This window comes from Alligator mississippiensis, chromosome 11 (genome assembly GCF_030867095.1).
Source record: "Alligator mississippiensis isolate rAllMis1 chromosome 11, rAllMis1, whole genome shotgun sequence".
In the NCBI taxonomy this organism is placed as follows: domain Eukaryota; kingdom Metazoa; phylum Chordata; order Crocodylia; family Alligatoridae; genus Alligator; species Alligator mississippiensis.
In genome coordinates this window covers 59,621,610-59,641,194 of record NC_081834.1, presented here as the reverse complement: position 1 = coordinate 59,641,194, position 19,585 = coordinate 59,621,610, and the positions used below count along the sequence as shown (strand labels likewise).

At 58.9% G+C, this 19,585-nt stretch overlaps 1 protein-coding gene across 1 annotated transcript; it reads right to left on the bottom strand.

The window, feature by feature from the left end:
• Window positions 1-15,610, bottom strand: LOC132243715 (butyrophilin subfamily 1 member A1-like). Its single transcript, XM_059714111.1, has 5 exons — window positions 15,307-15,610; window positions 12,381-12,476; window positions 6,505-6,525; window positions 4,948-4,974; window positions 1-604 (listed from the first exon to the last, which is right to left on the bottom strand). Exons 1-5 carry the CDS (start codon window positions 15,608-15,610, stop codon window positions 63-65), a joined length of 990 nt encoding a protein of 329 aa, XP_059570094.1. The 3' UTR covers window positions 1-62.
• Between the last annotated feature and the right edge of the window lie 3,975 nt (window positions 15,611-19,585).

Sequence of the window (19,585 nt, the reverse complement as noted above, 5' to 3'; positions counted from 1 at the left end):
TCGGGGCGCGGGGAGGGGACAGTCTGTGCCCCCCGCGGGTCATGGCAGGGACAGGGATTCCCTCAGGGCTGGGCTGGGACCGGGCACAGGGTCAGGGGAGCCATGTTGGTGCCCCCAGCATTGAGACTAGGACTGAAGAAAGGGCGCAGGGTCCCGGAGAAGGTGTCAGTGAAAGTGAAGAGATGGGACCTGTTGGTCACATTGTAAAATGAGACCTCGCCTCCCTCGTAGTCCAGGAAAACCCCCACCCGCCTGGGGTGCACGCGCACGGGGAGGGGGGTCCAGGGGGAGGTGCAGGGCTTGTGTCCTCCATCTTCCAGCCACACGACCCAGTATCCACGGCCAGGTGACAGCGTGATCCCCCCCTTCCTGTGCACAGACTCCCTGCACACGCCCACGTACCACTCTGTCTTGTCTCCCACCTCCACCTCCCAGTAGCGCCTCCCGCCCGTGAACCCCTCCGAGCCCAGGACACAGGGACAATAATCAAATCTCTCCGGGGTGTCGGGCACATGCTGTCGGGTGTCTCTGTGTTGTACACATTTCCGATCCTCAGACAGGACGAGGTTGGGATGAGCCGTGTCCGGGTCCAGAGTCACGTCCACTGGAGAGAGAGTCACGGGTCAAGGTCGGGGCAGGCGGGTCCCCAAAATCACAGAGAATTCACCGCATCCCAGGAATCGTGGGTCAGTTCCTGCTGGGAAATCACCATCGCCCCAAGGGGAAATGGAGAGAACAGGAAATGGCCCCAGGGCAGAGAGGGATGTTCCCACCAGACCTCTTCATCCCTGGGGCAGAGTGGGGGCTAGAGGGCCGGGTGCTGCACCCACAGGGGGGAGGAGAGAGGGGCAGGTGCCATGGGGTGGGCACCAGGTGGGGGAAGGGCATGAGATTATGTCATACCAGCAGGTCCCTGTCCTGCCCCTCCCCCACCCCAGGCTTGGCTGCTTGGCCCCACTAGCACAGCTCGGGGGTGATGGGGCAAGAGGGGCAGCGCCTTCCCCATGAGCTGGTGCCACAGGCGCTGTTGGGAAGGGGGTGAGGAGGGGCAAGGAGGTAGACTGGAGGGACAGGGGGGACGGGCTGGGAGACAGCAGGGAGCAGAGGGGCCCAGCAGAGCAGCCTGCCCGGAGGAAGGGGTGGCAGGGGGAGCAGAGGGCAGGGCCCAGGGGTCTCTGTGCTCTGGGCCTGGGTCACTTGGTTTGCGGCTGACAGCTGGTTGGTGCCTGCCCCTGCCCATCCCAGGCTGGGCTGCTCTGCCCCAGCGGGGACCCTCATGTCCCCAGCCCTGTGGGCACAGGACTGAAGCCAGGGCACCCCACAGCCAGCGCCTCCCCAGAGCCCAGCCCACGCAGGGCCATGCATGGGGCTGGGTGCACGGGGTGGGGAGGGAAGGGGAAGGGCAGTGGGGAAGCACTGACAAGGGGACTAAGCACCGCAGAACAGGGCCCATTGCTCATGACTCTGGGGCCATTGAGTAGAGAGACATTTCCCCTCCCTCTGGGCTCAGCTGCACCAGGCACAAGTCCCAGCTCACCCCTGTTGTGCATCTGCTCTAGGGGTCCGCGCTGCAAATACTGCACTGGGCCAAGGACGCCCTGTGCAGACCAGCCCTGGGGCACTGCTGGGTCTGGGGCCTTCTGTCCCCGGAGTACTGGATAACCCCATGCCCGTGGGGCCCAGCTGCTGTAGGCCAGCCTCCATTGTGCCAGATGCTGCACACAGAGATGGCAGTTTTGAAACACATCTGAGTTACACTTGCTCTGGGGAAACACTTGGAAACACTTAGGAGCACAAACCCCAAAGGCTTCTGATAGGACATGGATAGGCCAAGGAAACAACAGGGGACCCCCAGCACTTATGGAAGGGCAGGATGGGGAGGGTGAGCAGCTTGGGAGTGGGGATCTGTTCAGAGTACTTCAAAAAAATATCCCCTGTGCTCTGTTCCCCAAATCTGCTGTGACATTTGCATTGGAAATGTCGCAGCAGGAGGAAATTGGCCCCTGCTCTCATCCAAAACCAGGCAAAAAAACAAAGACGGCTCCAGCTGAACCTCTCTTCCCAGAGTGTCTTGTCTGTCCCCAAATGCACAGCCCCCTGCATGCATGGGCAGACCCCCCAACACACACACGCATATACAATTCTTGCAGGGACTGGCCCACAACCCCAGGGAACGTGTGTGCTCTCCATCCCCTGCTCACTCAACAACCTGCCAGAGCCAGGACCAGAGCAGGGCTGAGGGATCCACGCAGAGCTCGGGCTCGAGCTCTCACTCCCCGATCTGGGCACAGAGTGGCCCAGCGCAGTCCCTCCCCACAGTCACTCTGGCTCTGGGATCATCTGACCCACAAGGGACGGTGACAGCTCTGCATGGCTGGGCGTGTGCATCCGTGTAAGGAGGGAGGCATGCTGTTTTCCTGAAGAGTCTCTTCCACCCATGACAGCCTCAGGGGTCACCCACACAACAGAGTTGACCTGGGCTATCAAAGCCATTTAAGATCTATGGGACTGACCCTCCCAGACCCAGGCATGTGTGTACCAGACCCAAGTGAAAGTGGATACTTGGCTTCAGCTCTGTGCGGGTCAGGCCTGCACTGACTGCTGGTTTGCACCACCCTGGGCACAGAACAGCTGCAGGGACCCAGGCATCTGGGTCGGCATCTCTTGCTGCCTGGAGGGGCTGGTGCTTGCACTGGTGTGTCTGTGCTCTCTGGGCAACCCCAGGCTTGGCTGAAGCCTCCTTTCTGCCCTCCCTGCTGCCTCAGGGAAGGAGCAATGAAGCCCCTTCCTGGAGGGAGGAACCTGGAGTAACAGAAGTCACCGTCCAAAGCCCAGGAAACACACACGGCCTGAGCAAGAGCTGCCCGCAGGAGAAGGAGAGGGGTTTCCCTGGGCACTAAAGGCAAAAGGAGCACCTGGGCACAGACTGGCGGCAGCTGGGAGATGACGTGGGTGTCAGGGAAAGAGAGTGAAGGACACCAGGAGGAAGCAGCAGGGAGGGAGAGACATACTGGCTGCGTGGCTGGGAGAAGAAGCCCTCAGCCAGCAACCCCTCAGCCGGACAGCCCACTGCCGCCCTCCCTGCCGCACAGGCTGGCTCCTGCCCTGTCGCTGTTGCAGCACTGGGATGTGGGTGCTCAGGCTGTGCTGGGAGCCATGGTTGGGAACAGCACCTTGCAGCCAGGAGCCCCCTGAGACCAGTCCACTGAGCAGCCTGCAGAGCAGGCCCCATGGGGGCTCGGGGGGCTCTGCTGCCCCTCCCAGGCAGCCAGGAAGGAGGGGAGCAGGGCTGAGCTGATGCTCCTGCCAGTCAGGGCCCCTGACTGCAGCATCTCCTCCTTCCCCAGCCTGCAGCCAAGCCCCGGGGCCAGAGCTGCCTAGCACCTGCAGACTGTGGCTTCATCCTCTCAGCTCTATAGCCCCCAAAGCAACACGACCCTCCTACCGGGCTTCTCTCTCCTGACCCCAGCACCACAGATCAGTCATTTCCTATCTTATCATCCAGGCCAGATTCCCTTCCCCCACCCTCCATGCTCTGCTCTTGCCCCTTCCTCACCCCTCACCCTGCAGCTCTCCAAGCCCCACTGACTTCCACACTCCCTTTGTGTCCATCTCCCCTGCTGCCTGGGCACTAAAGGCCCAGATGGGGTGCAGCTCCTCTCTCCCTTGGCAGAGATCTCACACTTCTGGTGGATGAGGTTTGGAGCCTTGTTCCTCACCCCAGTGACCCTAAAAATAAGCAGCTGTCCTGGCCCTCTGCCCACTACCTGCCACTGCACCAGACAGAGAAGGAGGAGTGGTGAGACCCATGGATGGTGTGGCGGGCCAGTGGGGGTGTTCCTGTGCTGAGCCACCTGCATCACTGCACCCGACCAGCTACCAAGCTCCAGGTGTGTCCCTGGGGTGCCTACGCCTGGCCATCCCCTTTCCGCAGCACACCCACAAGCCTGGGGAAATGCTGCCACCACCCGGACTCAGGTCTCTGTCTGGGCCCTGTGCCACCCGGGATACACAGGCCCTGTAGTCCTTGGGGATCTGGGGTGCTTCTATAGGCCTGAAGCACTCCCCTGTCACCTCCTGGGCAGGGGGGAAGTAAAAAGCCGAGCCCACCTTAGCAGGTCCCTTCCATCTCAACCATGTACCGTAAAGCTTGCTATAGCGGATAGCTTTACTGGGTGGGGAGGGGAGGCTCAGGGAGGGGGACAAGCCAGCGAAGTATCCGAAGAGCACATCTGAGCAAACAGAAGCAGCCTGGTAGCCTTGTGACACGCTCCAAGAACACCGTTCCTGGGTACGTTTCTGGTAAGCTACTCGCACATGGATCTGGAGTCTGAAAGAGCTGCACAACCCGTGTGCCTGCTCCATGTTCCCAAAATATGTCCCCTTCCCCTTCCTCATGTGGCCCCTTTTATACACCTGTTGTGACCTCATCACTAAAATCCCACCACCAGCAGCCCCATTGGCTGTGGGCCGATGTTTCCAAATGACATCAGCCCTTGCCAGGTGAGATGGCCAGTCACATGGCCTGCAGTGGCAGGGACACTTGAGACAAAGAGAGCAGGTCCTCCTGGGTCAGGCATGTCTGCAGCCCAGGTCCCAGCTCAGTGATAAATGAAACATGGGGGGGGTGGGAGGGAGCGCTGCCTGGTCACAGCAGAGGGGGACTGGAGGGGCGATTCCTCCACTCGGTGACAGCAGGGAGCAGCTCGACCCCTCATTAGCAGGAGGCTGAAGAGCCCCGTCCAGGGCAGCCCCACTGAAATTGGTTGGCCGCAGCATTCCCCCAGAGCAACTTCTCTGGGGAACGTCCTGTCTCCTGTGCACACAGGCAGGGACATTGTGACTCCGCCTGGTAGTGCTTGCGAGGGGTGTCAGGGCAGAGCAGAAAGCAAAGGTCCCTGGGGAGACAAGACCAGGAGTCTCTGATGAAGCATTGGCTCCACTTACCTGCATATTGTCGGGCTCCGGCAAATTCTGAAATAACCAGAAACCAGAGGTCACAGAGGTCACACAACCAGGCACAAACCCCACAGGACACATGTCAGTGGAAAAGACACTGCAAAAACCAAAACCACAACTTACCCAGCTCTGCCAAGGGTCTCAGGAAGGAAAGGGGAGGAGAGCAAATAAAGTCACGAGTCAGTTAGTACCATGGTTGCCAACTCTCTGTAACTCTACTGGTGTCCCATAAAATATACAGTAAAAACCACGGGCCCATAACATTTGTGAAAAACTTGAGTCCTCCATAAATAATCGATCCACAGGGAGCTTGATAGACAGGCAGAGCACAGCACTGTCCCCGGTGTCTGAGCGGGACCTGAGCGCCCTGCAGGGAGCTCTTGTCAGGGCTTTGGGGCTCGCAGGAACCTGCCTAGACCTCTCCTCTCCCCCAGCCACGTGCTGCTGCTGGGTCCAATGGCTTGCCCCCTGTGTCTCTCAGATGCCCACCTCAGAGGTACGAGGAGCAGGGTGGCGTGGCTGGCAAGAAGCTGTAGGACAGAAGCGGGGGCCAGAGTGGGTGGAGGTCTGTGCCAGAATGGGGGTAGCAGCGTTGGTGAGGTACACTAGGACGTGGACTAGGGCGGGGTGTCATGCCATGTGGGGCATGGTTAGGGGTGTCAGAGTGTGGGGGTGATTAGGGGCCCCCTGGGGTGGGGGCATCATATCGTAATACCACTGCTGCCATCAAGCAGGATTGGCAATCCAAGAAAATTTTTTCCATTTAAAATCTTCCAACTTCATACTGAAAACCAAAGCTTTCTGCTACACTTGGTGTTGATCCCCTACACATGAATCCCACTCTTGTCACTCCCTCCCAAGGCCTGGCAGAAGGGCTGAATTTACATTATGTGAAACACAGATCAGTAAAAACATATGTCTTTAAAGAAAGGGTGTCATATCAGTAAAAGCTTTGTAGATGGTCAGTAAAAAAAAATAAAAAGGTTTGAGGTGGAAAGACTGGCCAATAGCCATGATCTTTACTGACAAGTCTGCCCCCATGCTGAACACACCCCACATCAGCTTCAGTGGACATGCTGACTGAGTTCAGACTGCAGGATCGGGACCACAACCCTTTGCCTTGGATACTGCTTTGTAGCCCCTGATCCTGAGATCTCCCCATCCCCTCTGGGAAGTGAGAGGAGCTGCCCCAGGGACATCACTCAGGTGCAAGGAAACATTGGGAAGAAAGCCCTGAGCCATCCCCAACTCAGCCCTTTGGGCAGAGACAGGACAGACTGACTAGAGCGGGCCCTGCCCACACACCCAAGCAGTCCTCAGCAACAAGGGGTGCTCAGCTGGTGCGAACAGCACCCCCCGCACCAGCACTATGCCAACTGCCCCCATCCTGATGTGGGGGTGTGGGACAGTGTGTGGGACTGGACCCTTTCATACAGAAGTGTCCTTGTCACAAGACCTCCCTGGAGATGGGGAGGGACGCGTGGCTGGGTACCAGGGTTTTGCCAGTGAAGTCAGGGGGTCAGGGGGGCAGTAAAAGGCACTTACCTTTCATTGCTTCATACTTTGCTGCAACGTGAAAGAGAACGAGAATTAACCTGGAGTCCCACAAATTCCCTGGCCCGGGCCCAGGTGCAGCAGCCTCTCCCCACCCGTGGTCATGGACAGACACTGCAGATCTGTGCTCCAGGCATCAAGCCGAGTCCAGCCCAGGGCCATGCGCTGTGTGGGCAGGACCCGGCTCTGCTGTCCCGGCTGCCTTGGGCACATCCTCTTCACCAGGCTCTGCACAGACACCCGGGCACCGGGCTCAGCTGCCTGGCTCCAGGACGCCCCACCCCTTATAGCACCTCTCCAGCAAGGTGACTTGTCCTCACTGGGCTGCCGGGCACTTCCCTTCCACCCTCCCTGCCTGCGCTTCCACCACCTCCGCCAGGGCGCCTGCCTCCTCTTCCTCCCTCTCTTGTCTTCTGGGGGTTTCTGCAGAGCTCTGCCCTCAGTTGCCCTTCTCCCCTCACACTAATCATCACTTCACATCATCTTCATCTGGCATTGCGTGCTGACAGCTCTCAAATCCACCTCCTGGCCCGGGGGTGCATCCTACCCCCTCTCCCCTGCCACCAGCCCCAGCCTGGCTGGGCTCACTAGCCTGTGCTCTAGGCTGTTTCCTGCTCACTGCAGGTGGAGGGAGGCTGAAGAAAACTCCTCCTTTCCCCTCCCAGCCCTCCTCTCTCACTGCACACAGCAGCACACTCAGCCTCACAATCTCAGGGTGTCTCAGACTCCTCTCCTTTTGCTTTGCAACCCTCCACCCCAGCCCCTCTCACTCCTGTTCCCAAATCCTGCTCCTCCATGGCCTCATGATCCAGCCTCCCCTAAATCCTGACAGCCCAATTTCTCACCACCCTCCTCTCAAGCTACAACTAATCCAGCCCCTCTAATCTGTGCCCCCCATATGCATCCTGCCCCTTAGCCCCTGGCTCCTGGAGAGACAAGCCCTGTCCCTGGGGCTCCCACGCAGCACTGCACAGGGGTGGGACAGAGCAGCAGGCTGGGGGTGCTGGAGGATGAGGTTTCTTGGGGAGCTCCTCAGCACACATCACACACAGCTTCTCCAAGGAGAGCCCTGAAGGCCTGCTGGGACACCAGCTGCAAAACAGGAGACCTCCCCCTTCCCTCCATAGGGAAATCCATGAAGAAAAGTTACCTTTGTCTGCACGGCGCCTCTCTGAAACAAACAGCAGGAGAGACGTGTTACACAGATGGAGACTGGACACAGTGATGAAGAGCACCAAGCAATGGCCTTTCCACTGTACCTATACACACAGGGGCTGTCCCTCACTGTCCCCCTTGGCCACAGCACACCTGGGTCCCCAAACCCACTGCACTCAGCCTTGGTGAGGCTGCAGCTGGAGTACTGCATCCAATTCTGGGCTCCACAATTCAAGAAGTATGTTGAGACACTTGAGAGAGTCCAGAGGAGAGCCGTGCACATGATCAGAGGGCAGGAGAATAGGCTGTATGAAGAGAGGCTGAGAGCCAGGGGACTCTTCAGCCTGGAAAAGCACAGGCTCAGGGGGGGCGTGGGGGCAGCTTATAAGTACATGAGGGGTTTGCATCAGGATGTGGGGGAACATCTGTTCACCAGAGCGCCCCAAAGAAAAACAAGGACCAATGGTCATAAACTCCTCCAAGACTGTTTTCGGCTGGATATAAGAAAAAAAAGTCTTTACTGTCTGTGCCACCAAGACCTGGAATAGACTCCCTCCAGAAGTGGTGCAGGCTCCTACTTTGTACTCATTCAAGAAATGTTTGGATGCTTATCTTGCTGGGATCCTTTGAATCCAGCTGACCTCTTGCTCCGGGGCAGGGGGGTGGACTTGATGATCTTTGAGGTCCCTTCTAGTCCAAAAGTGTATGAAATCTCTGAAACCCTTTGCCCCTCCAGATGGGGTGAAAGGAGTTGTCAGCAACTTATGGGGGAAACACACTGCAAGGGGGGTGTAATCAGCCCCCTCCCAGAGTTACACACCAAGGAAAGCTCAGGGGAAACTGAAAAGAAGCTGCTGCAGGCTGGAAATGCAGATACAGTCCCTGAACATCCTGATCTCTGCCCTGCTGTGATTCCCTAAGGAGGGGGAACCTTTAAAGCATATTTAATACTAAGTTCCCTTGGTTCAGAACTGCAGCCCCAGTCCTACATTGATCCGGGCTGTGGGACTAGTACCTGGGGTCCGGGCAGGGCAGAGTTAAGGCTGGTCGTGTGCTCCAGGGTAGAGTCCTGCCCCTCGCCCCACTGCAGGCCGCGGAAGGGCCAGAGCTCAGGGGATCCCATGTGAGGAGGGATCCTGCTATGTACTGGCCAGGTCTCCCTGTCTCCTGCAATGGCATGGACCAGGGAGTGTAAAGGCTGCTCAGGGCGGTGGGCTCAGGGACCCCTTCTGCAATAGTCACCGTGCTGGTAAAGACACTGGCTTGTTCCCGTGAGAGCTGGTCTGTGTCCCCAGGAGCAGCCCTTCAGTGCACTGCTGGGGTCTGCAATGGAAATGCGGATGGCCCTTAGCTGGGGACAAACCAGGCTGACACTTGGCCTGCTACAGTCAGGCAGGCACTTTGGGCTCTGTCTCCTGAGTGTCCCTGCATAGACCTGAGCTAGCTTAACTGAGCCACGGGGACCACTGAGGAAAGCACATTTCTTCTGTGTTTGGACAAGAGTTCAGCACACGTTCCCCTGGGACGGGCAGGGGCAGCCGTGGCCCTGGGGCGAGCGAGGGGCTCCCTGTGCTGTGAGGGAAGCTGTGGCCTCCCTTCAGCTCAGGACAGAGCTCTTGGTTGCTTCAGCTGCAACCTAATTCCTGTCATCCTTTTGGGACTGTGGAGTCATTTACTACTAAACCAAGTGCTGCCAGTACTGTGCAGTCCCAGAGATGCACGGTTACTTTTTTTTGACAAGCTCTGGCAATGTAGTTCATCACTATGGTGATATAGTGTTGGCATCATGGTTTGTGCCCACTGATGCTATGTCGTACTGACAAGCTACGTCCCCCTAGCTCATTGCTTCAGTGACGTAGTGTCTCGTGTACACGCGCGTACTGTCACACTCACGTAAGGGGATGGGCCGACACAGACAGGTTTGCATCAGCTTCCCTGCGCACCACGTCCCTGCTGCCTCGGACTGACCTGCTCCAGGGCATGGTGCAAACTGCCCCACTCTTCCCTATCCCCTCCAGGACCTGCTCTAAAGGTCTCTTCCAAAGGAGCCATCCCCCTGCCCGGTCCCCTCTGACTCCTGCCCTTATGGCAGGGCTAGTTGAAGGTGATGCTATACTGGAGAGAGACTGGCCCAGGGGGGCTGGTTCCCTGCTCATACTGAAGGGGGGAGTTATCTCCCAAGTCAGCTTGGCCAAGACTATGGGCTGGTTGGTTCCAGTTACTGGGATCATCGGGCATCTTTTACCCAATAAATTCTTGCCCCTGCAGGTGCCCAAGGTGTTGGTTGGGCCGTTGTCTCTCCTGCTCTGGGCCAGACTGTATGCTCTCTATCTTGGCGGTTTTTTCCCACTATGGGAACCTCTCCCAGGGGTCAGAAGTGTTTGTGTGATGCAGGGGAGCAGGGCCTGGATGGCTTTTGTTGTGCACCCTTCTGGCTAAACATCAGTTGTGTGACTGCCTGTGGCCACAAGGCACTGCAGTCAGGGGCTCACGTGGGCCCTTCCACTCTTGTGTCCCTTTGTCCTCATCCCTTTCCTGCTCTTTTCTGTGTCCATCCACTGAGCTGACCTCGAGGCTTCTGGAATGGGACTGAGGAAGATGAAGTGGGTCAGCAACGGGAGGCATGGACCTGGGCTGGATACCAGGTGGGTCCATCCTAGGCCAACCCCTGGCCTTGCAGCTAGTCCCTGCCCCTAATTGTGAGGACAATGGAGAGTAGCTGCCCCTGGGACCAGGGTAGAAGAGACATGTCCATGAGGGGATGGGGCAGAGGGGCCTTTGTCCAGCACATGCTCATGTCAGCCTGGGCGTAGTGAAGGAGGTGCGGATGGACCTGGGGGCCTGCCCTGGGATACAGTCCAGCAGGACACGGAGGCATCGTCATGCCTGACAGTCACTGCTCAGCACAGCTGGAGCTAGAGCAGCTGGGCCCAAGCACCAGTCCTGTGTGAGAATGGGCTTGCATGTCCCGAGTGCGATTTCTGTGTTTCCACAATTGGAGACACCGGGTCAGGTCACAGCCATTGGCAACCCTAAGACCCTGCTCTCACCCACAGGCTCCCTGGAGACCAGGGAGCAAACCAGCAGGAAGCCCCCACAGTGCACGAGACACACTAGCACACCAGCATGCGGTGCAGCCCGTTCTTGTGGGGCGATCTCAGGCCGAGCAGCCCTAGCTTTGAGGAGAGAATTGAATTTGGGAGAAACACTTTTTTATTTTTTAAATGAAAAATGTTCATGTCCCAAATCAAATCAGTCAAATCAATTCCAAATCCATGAGTCATCTAAGAACCACATGAAACCTTGCTACCAGCAAGCATCCTCCACCCCTGCCTGGGGTGTCAGATACTTCCAAATCCTTTGACAGGCATCCTCCGTGCAGGCCCACACCAAGAGGATTGGGGTTTGGATGTCCCTGAGTTTTGCTTGCCCTCAGCTGTATGGCCACAGAAGAAAGTGAGGGAGGAGTCTCCCATTTCCATAAAGTCCTTGTATAGCTGAGATCTTCCCACTGGAAGACAAAGTGGGAGACTAACTATGCATTACATCCGTCAGGGTACTGCCTCCTGCCAAGAAAGAGGTTTTCTCCTGCAACTAGGAAAACCACTTCCATGGTAATGGTGTTTCCCTGCAACAGGAAAAACACATTAATAGGCTCCCAGCACAGAAATCCTCCCTCCTCATCCATGTTTCCAGCTGAGCAGCACAGATCTGGTGGGACAGCTCGCTGCAGTGTCATAGTTTTATAGTTGGTAGTGTCCGAAGGAACCTCAATAAATCATCGAGTCCAACCCCCTGACCCGTGTAGGAAAGAGCTAGGTGTTTGTCCAGTCTCCTCTTAAAGACCCCCAAGGTAGGGGAGAGCACCACCTCCCTCGGGAGCCCGTTCCAGATTCTGGCTACCCTAACCGTGAAGAACTTCTTCCAGATGTCCAACCTAAACCTGCTCTGTGTATTTGTGGCTGTTGTTCCTGGTTAGTCCAAGGGGTGTCGTGGCAAACAGAGCATCTCCTATTTCTTGCTGCCCCCCTCCCCACCGATGAATTTGTAAATGGCCACAAGATCACCTCTCAGCCTTCCCTTGCATAGGCTGAAGAGATCCAGGTCCCTCAATCTCTCCTTTAAGACCTTACCTGCAGGTGCCTAACCATATGAGTGGCTCTGCTCTGGACCCTCTCAAGGTTATCCACGTCCCTCTTGAAGAGCGGCGCCCAGAACTGGACGCACTACTCCAGCTGCAGCCTGACCAGTGCCAGATAGAGGGGGAGCATCACCTCCCTGGACCTGCTCATCATGCGCCTGCTAATACATGATAAAGTGTGGTTAGCTTTACCGATCACTTCATCACATCGGCGGCTCATATTCATGGAGTCAGCTATGACTCCGAGATCCCTTTCTGCCACTGTGCTGCCGAGAAGGTCATCCCTCAGCCTGCAGGTGTGTTGGTGATGCCTTCTCCCCAGGTGCAGCACTTTGCACTTGCAGTGTTCGGTCTGGGCTCTTCACCGAGCTCCAGGGCTGTGAATCCACATGGCCCCTTTCCTGGCTCAGATGTGGGTTCTGGCCTGCTCAGAGACTTCTCCCACAGCTTCAGTCCATCCCGGTGCTTGGAGCTCCTCTCAGAGCAGTGGATGGAGCCCCCGTCCATCCTGTCCTGTCCCATCTCCGAGGAGCTCACCTCTCCACACAGTCACCCCCCTTTCTTACGTTACCTGTCACACGGTGCTGCCGCCAGAGGCAGAAACTGCCCAGGAGAACGACAATGGACAGAATCACGGCCAGAGCCACCGCCCATGGGAAATAGGGACCTGCAGGAGAAAGTGGCATTCACGTGGCAGCCCTGTGTGAGCAAATGCACAGGGCTGGGGGCAGCAGTAGCTTTCCCTGGGATCCTCCTCATGGATTTCAGGCCAACAGGCCTCCCCCATGCTTGATGCTTAGCACACTGGGAGCCCAAGCTAAAGACCAGCTAATGCACCTACTGTCCTGCCCCTGCCTGGAGGCAGCAGAGTGGTCACTGCAGGAATAAACCAGACCCAGCAGCACAACCCCTGCATGCAGAAGCCTCTGCCAGCTGGAGGCAAGAGAGATAGTGACCTCCCCTTCCTCAGGGCATCATGGGACCCTCATGGGAAGTGGCTCCTCATCCAGCAGGTCAGCAAAGACAAACAATGTCCCTTCAGTCCAGGGTTACAATACATCTGGGTTTTCCCAGACACATCCTCTTTTGGGGTCCTCCCATCTCTGTCTGGGTCTTTTGTTTTTAATATCACCAAATGGCTGGGATTTGGGATTTTGCTCTGCTCAGCACCGAAGTTTCCCCCCCGCCAGCACTGGGCTGCAGCAGGGCAGGGGAGGCACCGGCTTCTCCGGCAGGGGAGGGAGCTGGGGAGGGGAGCGGGGAGCTGCGTGCCCTCCAGGAGACACTTGCAGGGCTGCGGGGAGCAGGGGGCTGCAGGTCGGGAGTGACGGGCACCGGGGCGGGGAGGCAGGGGACGGTGGGTCAGGAGCTCAGGGCACAGGCAGTGCCAGAGGACTGTGGGCTGGGAGTGATAGGCAGCTGCAGGGCTGAGGTGGCTGTGGCTTGGGAGCGAGGGGCAGGGCCAGGGCACAGTCATATCTCTGCCCCCCCGCAATCATATTATACCCCCTCCTTCCTGTCAGGTGCCCTCTTTTTTGAAACTGGAAATATGCTAGTCCTGCTTCAGTCAGAGGCTGAAAGCTGCGATCTGTGCCAGTGTGCGGTTGTCCTGAATCTCAGTGTGACCCCTCATGCCAGGCGGCGCAGGCTGACCCCAGGGGCGCAATCAGGACTGAGGTGCTCGAGTGTCATCAATGCAGCCCACAGACACTGTCCCCTGCAGCGCTGCAGGCACAGAGCGAATGCTGGCCGGGGAGCCAGGCCCCCTTGTCTGTCCCAGCAGCTTGTCCCCAGGGCTCTGCCGACCATGTCCAGCCGTGGCCCTCGGGGGACTCCTGCTCCTGCTCGCTCACCCCAGCAGCTACCAATGGACCATGAGCAAATCTTTCCTCACTGTTCTCCCAAGGCCTTTGAACCTCTTATATCTCCTGGCTGCAGTAGACTTGGACTCAGTCAGACCTTGCACCAAAGGCGTCCCAGGAGAGTGTGTGCAGGTACCAGGAGCAGGCTGGGAGTGAGCCATAGTGTGGGCAGTGCAGGTCCAGGTGCAGGGTTATGGGGACGAATCCCAAGGAGCAGTGAGGTCTCTCAGGGGATGTCTGCGTGGTGCAGCACGGCCCCATGCTGGGATTGCTGTGCAGACTCTGTACGTGCAGCCCCAGACCCGGGAACATCCTGGCCCCCTCACACTGTGCCATGCCTGGGGGGCACTGCTCTATGTAGGGGGCAGGGGGCAACTCTGGGAGTCCTGCCCTGGGGTGAAACTTTCACAGCACAGGCTGATGGGAAGCCCCAAACTGCAGCCCCTCCCCTGTCACCCTATTAGTCTGGTCCTGCCTCTGGGCTTGCATCTCCTCTCTCCTTCCAGGGCCCTGTGCCTCGACTGAGTGAGGCACTCAGAGCTCAGGAGCCAAGACTTATGGGGTTCACCGTGAGTGACCATTATGTTAATGTGCACCCAGGGAAATGCACCCTGAGTCTCCTTGTGCACTCAGCCTGAGACACCTCCGAGGGTTTCAGAGTGGTGTCATGCTGAGCACCTGCCTTTGAATACCAGGCCCCGTCAGGTGACTCAGGTGGGGCACTCAAAGCTGAGGCACCCCCAGTCTTAACTGGTTTCCTAAGGCACCCCCAGTCCTAAGTGGTTTCTGCCCTGGGTCCTCTGCGCACCAGGGCTGCTTTGACAGCTCCATGTGCTGCGCATGAATAAACTCCAGAGTAATGTGCCCCACAGTTTATTTGTGAGCATTAATTGCACATGTAGCACCACCCGGTGACTTTTTCAGCTAGAGAAAGCTACTGGCTAACTGGAAGGACTTCCCTTCGTTATACACATAGTCTGTGACACCATTGTCAATCTGAGCAACATGCTGCACCATGGCATCTGCTCTAAGGCAAAGGTGTGGTGTGGTCTGGACAGGGTGGGAGCCCTGGGGATATACACCCAGCTGTTGTACCACAACTCCTGCACCTGCCGTCTCAGTCCCAGCGGGGTCCCTCAGCCCTTCACCTCCTCCCAGAGCAGAGAAACCCAACCCATGCTCAGCCTGGCACCCCAGCCCCTCCTGGAGAAGCTCCAGTGCAATTTTGCCCTGCTGCACACAGCTCGGTACAAGCAGTCCTCAGCACCCTGGGTGGGAGCAGCGTATGGGAGACGGTCATTTGCTGTACTGATCTACAGTCACTGTGCTTGCTTGCTTCCCTCCTCAGACCTGCTGAAGATGCTCTCAGGGAGCAGGCACCAACTCTCACTAGCGTAACTGGGGCCTGATTCTGCCTATTCCTCCACCCCTTCTCCCTCTCTCTCTCAGCCCCTCTCCATCCCCTGCCTCTGCTCTCTATGCCACCTCTGCCAGCATGGCAGGCACCAAAACTGCAGGCACCGGAGGCTGAGAGAAGACTCTGGGTGCTGACAAGTGAGTAAGTGTCACCTCCCCCTGAGCCCAACAGCCCCATTCAGGACACTGCGGGCGGGAGCAAACAGCAGAGGCACTGACCTGTCACCTGCAGCTCCAACAGAGCGTCACCTGAGGAGTCATTGGACTGGACGAAGCAGGTGTACAGCCCATGGTCAGAGCGTCGGACACTGCGTATTCTCAGAGAGACGCTCCCATCGCTGAGGTCGTCCTTCACAAGTTGAGTCCTGCCCCGATATGCAGGCATCTGCTGCCCATCCTGATCCTGTCCACCTCGGTACAAGTGCACGTAGTAAGAGAACCCAGGCTGGAGCCACCGCACCTCCATGCTCTCAGCGCTCATGGGGGGCAACAGGTGGCAGGGGAGGACAGCATCCTCTCCCATGGTGACAACAACTGGCTGGCCTGGTCCAATCACTCTGAACGGGGCTGGGGAGCAGAGCAAGACACCAGAGAAAGGAAGAGTCAAGAACAACATCGGTGCAGCTGCAACAGGGCAGCAGAGTGTGAGCGTGGACAAGGGCAAACCTGCATCCCCGCAGCCTGGCTCCAACGGGCACAGTGCAGCATGGGAGCTCACAGCAGGGCCTGTCCCTGCTCCCATTATCATTGGGTCCATTTTCTGGTGCAGACACAGCCCCATAATGAGAGACGGGCACTGTAGGGGAGGGCAGCTGCCTGAGGCCCTATGCACTGAGGGGCAGCACCTCTTGCTGCCCCCAGGCACAGGGGAGGGAACCAGGGAGGTAGGGGCAGGGGGTGGGGCAGGGCTGGGGTTTCAGGCCACACCTTGTTCCAGGGGTCAGTAAGCCAAGCCTGGCACACAAGGCCATTTTGCTCAGCACGCCACTGCCAGCCCAGGCTCTAAGCAGCTGCTGCCACCCACGCAGCCCGGGCTGCTCCCAGCAGGAAGGTGGGAGGCTGCAAGCCCTGCTGCAAGCAGGCTGGGCTGCACTGGCTGGCTGCAGCCAGGAGGCTGCAAACACCTGCTCTGGGCTCCAGCACGTCGGCACTCTGGCACCTGCCAAAGTAGACATTGTGGGGTTTTTGGCACTCAGGCCAAAACACATTGCCTACCCCTGCCTTAGTCCATGAGGCTGCAAGGGGTGTCTGAGTCCCAGGCAGGCTGCAGTTACATTTCAGAGGAGACAGACTGGTCAGAGAGGTGGAGCAAAGACTGAACATGTTCACCAGCTACTGAGAGCCAGGCCAGTGTGACAGACCACAGCCCAGGGGCAGTAAGTGCCAAGGGGCAAGGTCTCTACAGAGCAGTGGATGCAGGGCAGGAAGGGACAGGAAGGAGCAGGGGTTGGGCTGGTGCAGGGAGGGAGGGTGAAGCGGACATGGCAAGTCAGCAGCTGGGAGATGCAGGCCTGCGGGGGGCGGGGGTCCAGAGGGGGAGGGTCAGTGTCTGGCCTGGGCTGGGCCTGGATCCCGTGGGGGCAGAGGTGGAAGCGGGTGTCAGGGTCACATCTTGGCTGTGTCGCAGGGCAGCAGAGCTCAGTCAGAGAACAGCCGTAAATGCCACGGGGACGAGAGGCACCTACCTGCCATCGGATGGTGAATCTGGAGTGCAGCAAGGAGAGCGATGCAGCTGGGCAGGAAGGGGCTCCCTTTGGGGCCAGTGGGGAATGAGAAAACCTCTCTCTGCATAGTGATGTGGCCTGGGCAGCAAGGGAACACACAAATCCAACATACGTGTGCACAAGGCTGTGCCCACTGACCATGGCACCAGGACAGCTGGCAGGATGTGGGGTGCAGAGGGAAGGGGCTCTCCAGGAAGGCAGCCTCACACAGCGCTGTGGTTTACCCAGCAGCAGGACCTGGCACCTGTGCACACGAGCGCCTGCCCCACGGAGCTGCCCTGGTGCTGCAGCAGTGATGGGGGCTGGAGAGGTGCCTGCCCGGGACAGACCTGCAGGGACAGGGCTGGGGTGTCACCAGGCAGCTGGACCCCCATCTCTGTGCACCCTGAGGTGTGACTGACCCGGGCTGGCCAAGGGGTGAACGTGGCCAGGGAGCAGCCCTAAGAGCCCTGGCTCCTCCCCGTGCCTGCTGCGGAGGGGGTGGCAGCAGGAGCAGCTTCTGCTCCCCAGGGAGGGGCTCTGCCCTACCCCAGGGATGGCAATGACCCTGCGGGCACCACAGGAAGAACCGGTCTCCCGGGCACTGCCAGCTGGTCTCGGGGTGGGAAAAGTAACAGGGAAGTGCCAGCCAGGCCCCTTTTCCGCCTTTCCCTCCACACACATACTTGTCCCTTAGCAAAGATATTCAAGTTCCCTCAAAGACACAGCCCTCCAGGCTGCCAGAAAACACCAACCTCGGAGCCAGCAACTCCGCTCCCCAGAGCACTGACACCACGGGCCCTGTGCTCCAGGGACTGCTAAAACATCATCCTCAATGGCCTTTGTCCTGTCCAGCTGCCAGGGCCTCTGCTCCCAGCAATACCCTGAACTCCCTGCACTGTCCCAGTCGGTCCCCGGTGCAAAGGCCCCGTGTCCCTCCTGCACCCACACACTGACACCCTGAGGAGTTGCAGAGCAGAGCGGGGCTGCACCGCGCCAGGAATACGTCCAGTCTCTGTAAGGGTCACACGAAGTGCTGAGCTGAGAGAGCCGGTCTGGGCCTCTGCCCAGGGTGCTGTGGGCCCTCTTCCCTACAGACACAGAGATGGCTTGCATGAAAGCAAGGGACCCAAGGCAGCCAAAGCAGATCACAGCCTGTGCCTTAGTCCCCTGTGTCTGCTGCCAGGAGCTGGACAGGGGACTGAGCAACGGCCTGGAGGCAGTTCCCCCATGCAGAGCCCACATCTGCACGCACTGTCACAGCTGGCTGCCCGGCATCTGCTGCGGGGTGGAGAGGAGGATTTGAATCTCCAGTCTGAGGGAGCTGCAGCCCAGTGTCCCCGTCCCTGCTTCCAGCGCACAGCTGTCCCCACCGGGCCCAGCCCCAGCCCTGCGCCCCCATGGTTTTGGAGGAGGACGCACCAGCTGCCCGGTGGAAAGAGCGAGCTGGCCGCCGAGTGCTGGGCTCTGAGGCGCAGTCTCACAGAGGTGCCCACAACTGGGCTGAGCCAGGAGGTCCTGCATCTCCCTCTGCCCCTCAACCACATCCAGTACTCGTGGCCCCCTTTCCCATTACTCTGTCCCTGTGCGTTGCAGGGCCAGGATGTGGAGCGGTTTCTCTCTCCTGTAGTCTCAGAGGCAGCAGCTGGCTGTGCATCAGCCCCTCCTGCCCCTGCCCATCAGTAGCCCCCACAGACCCCGCAGGGACAAGCTCCGGCACAGACTGTGATGGGGGCACAGGCAGTGTCCCAGGGTGTGAGCCCTGGCCCTGGAGGGGCTGCGACACGGGCTCTGCCCGGGGGGATTTGCCAGAGGGAGGAGAGGAGTCTCCCTCCAGGCTGGTGCTTTCCTCGAATGAGGTGCCAGGATATGGGCTCAGCTTGCCAGCTCAGTCCTGGGCCTCAGGGCTGACATGGCCAAGTGCCCAGCCCTGCCCAGGGCCCAGTGGGCACCAAGTGTGCTGGGAAAAGGGGCGGTGAGGGGAGAAGCCAGCAGAGATGCGGTGACCCTGTCTCATCACAGGCTCAAAGCCCACGTGTGGGGCACTGCGGTGGTGGGAGAAGTGGCTGCAGGAAGCACAGCTCTCCAGGGAAGGGGCCTGGGGTCACCGATACGGGGTCAGGGTCACTCACCTGCGTGTCCTCAGACTCTTCTAGTCCTGCAGTCAAGAGCAGAGAGGTGAGGATTCACACAGCAGAGACACCACAGCAGGACCCAGCGCAGACATGGACAAGCCCTGCTGTCCCCAATGGCCAAACCCCTAGGGCTGTCTGGAGCTGGGGCAAGGGGGTCGGGCTGCAGCGTTTGCACTCAGGTCCCTGCAGCAGCCGGGGGAGAATTGAACCCCCACGACTCAGGGAGCCCCAGAGGGAAGGTGTCCTCAGCAGCACCAATCCTGCCCCACTGGCCTGGCCCAGAGGAGGGGTCATGGTCCTTTCTGGATGGGGAAATGTTGGCATCGCATTGCAGCCTACCAGGGGAGTCGGTGTCACCGTGGAGTCATCACTTCTCTGTGCCCTGGCGTCTGGCGCCTCAGTTCTCAGCCTTCCTTCCCGGCAGCCCAGACTTGCCCCTCTGCGTGTCTGGGTGCTTGTGTGTCCGACCGTTGTTATCTCACAACTACACACACGCCTGGGGCAGCTCCAGCCCGGCCCACCCACGGGCCTCGTCCCCACAGCACCCAGCTCGGCACGGTCCCACCACAGATTAGGGCTGACGAAGCACCAGCTCCCCCTCGGCGTTTTCTGACCTGCGCCCCCGACACTCATCCCCTGCTGGGCTTCACTCACTGGGAC

What these genes read in the sequence shown, in the direction of transcription:
- LOC132243715 (XM_059714111.1), bottom strand. Translation starts at nt 15,610, where the DNA reads ATGGGAGAGGATGCTGTCCTCCCCTGCCACCTGTTGCCCCCCATGAGC. An exon ending in GCGGCAGCACCGTGTGACAG is followed by an intron (nt 6,526 to 12,380) that starts GTAACGTAAGAA and finishes TTCACGTTGCAG; the next exon opens with CAAAGTATGAAGCAATGAAA. An exon ending in CGGAGCCCGACAATATGCAG is followed by an intron (nt 605 to 4,947) that starts GTAAGTGGAGCC and finishes CTCTCTCTCCAG; the next exon opens with TGGACGTGACTCTGGACCCG.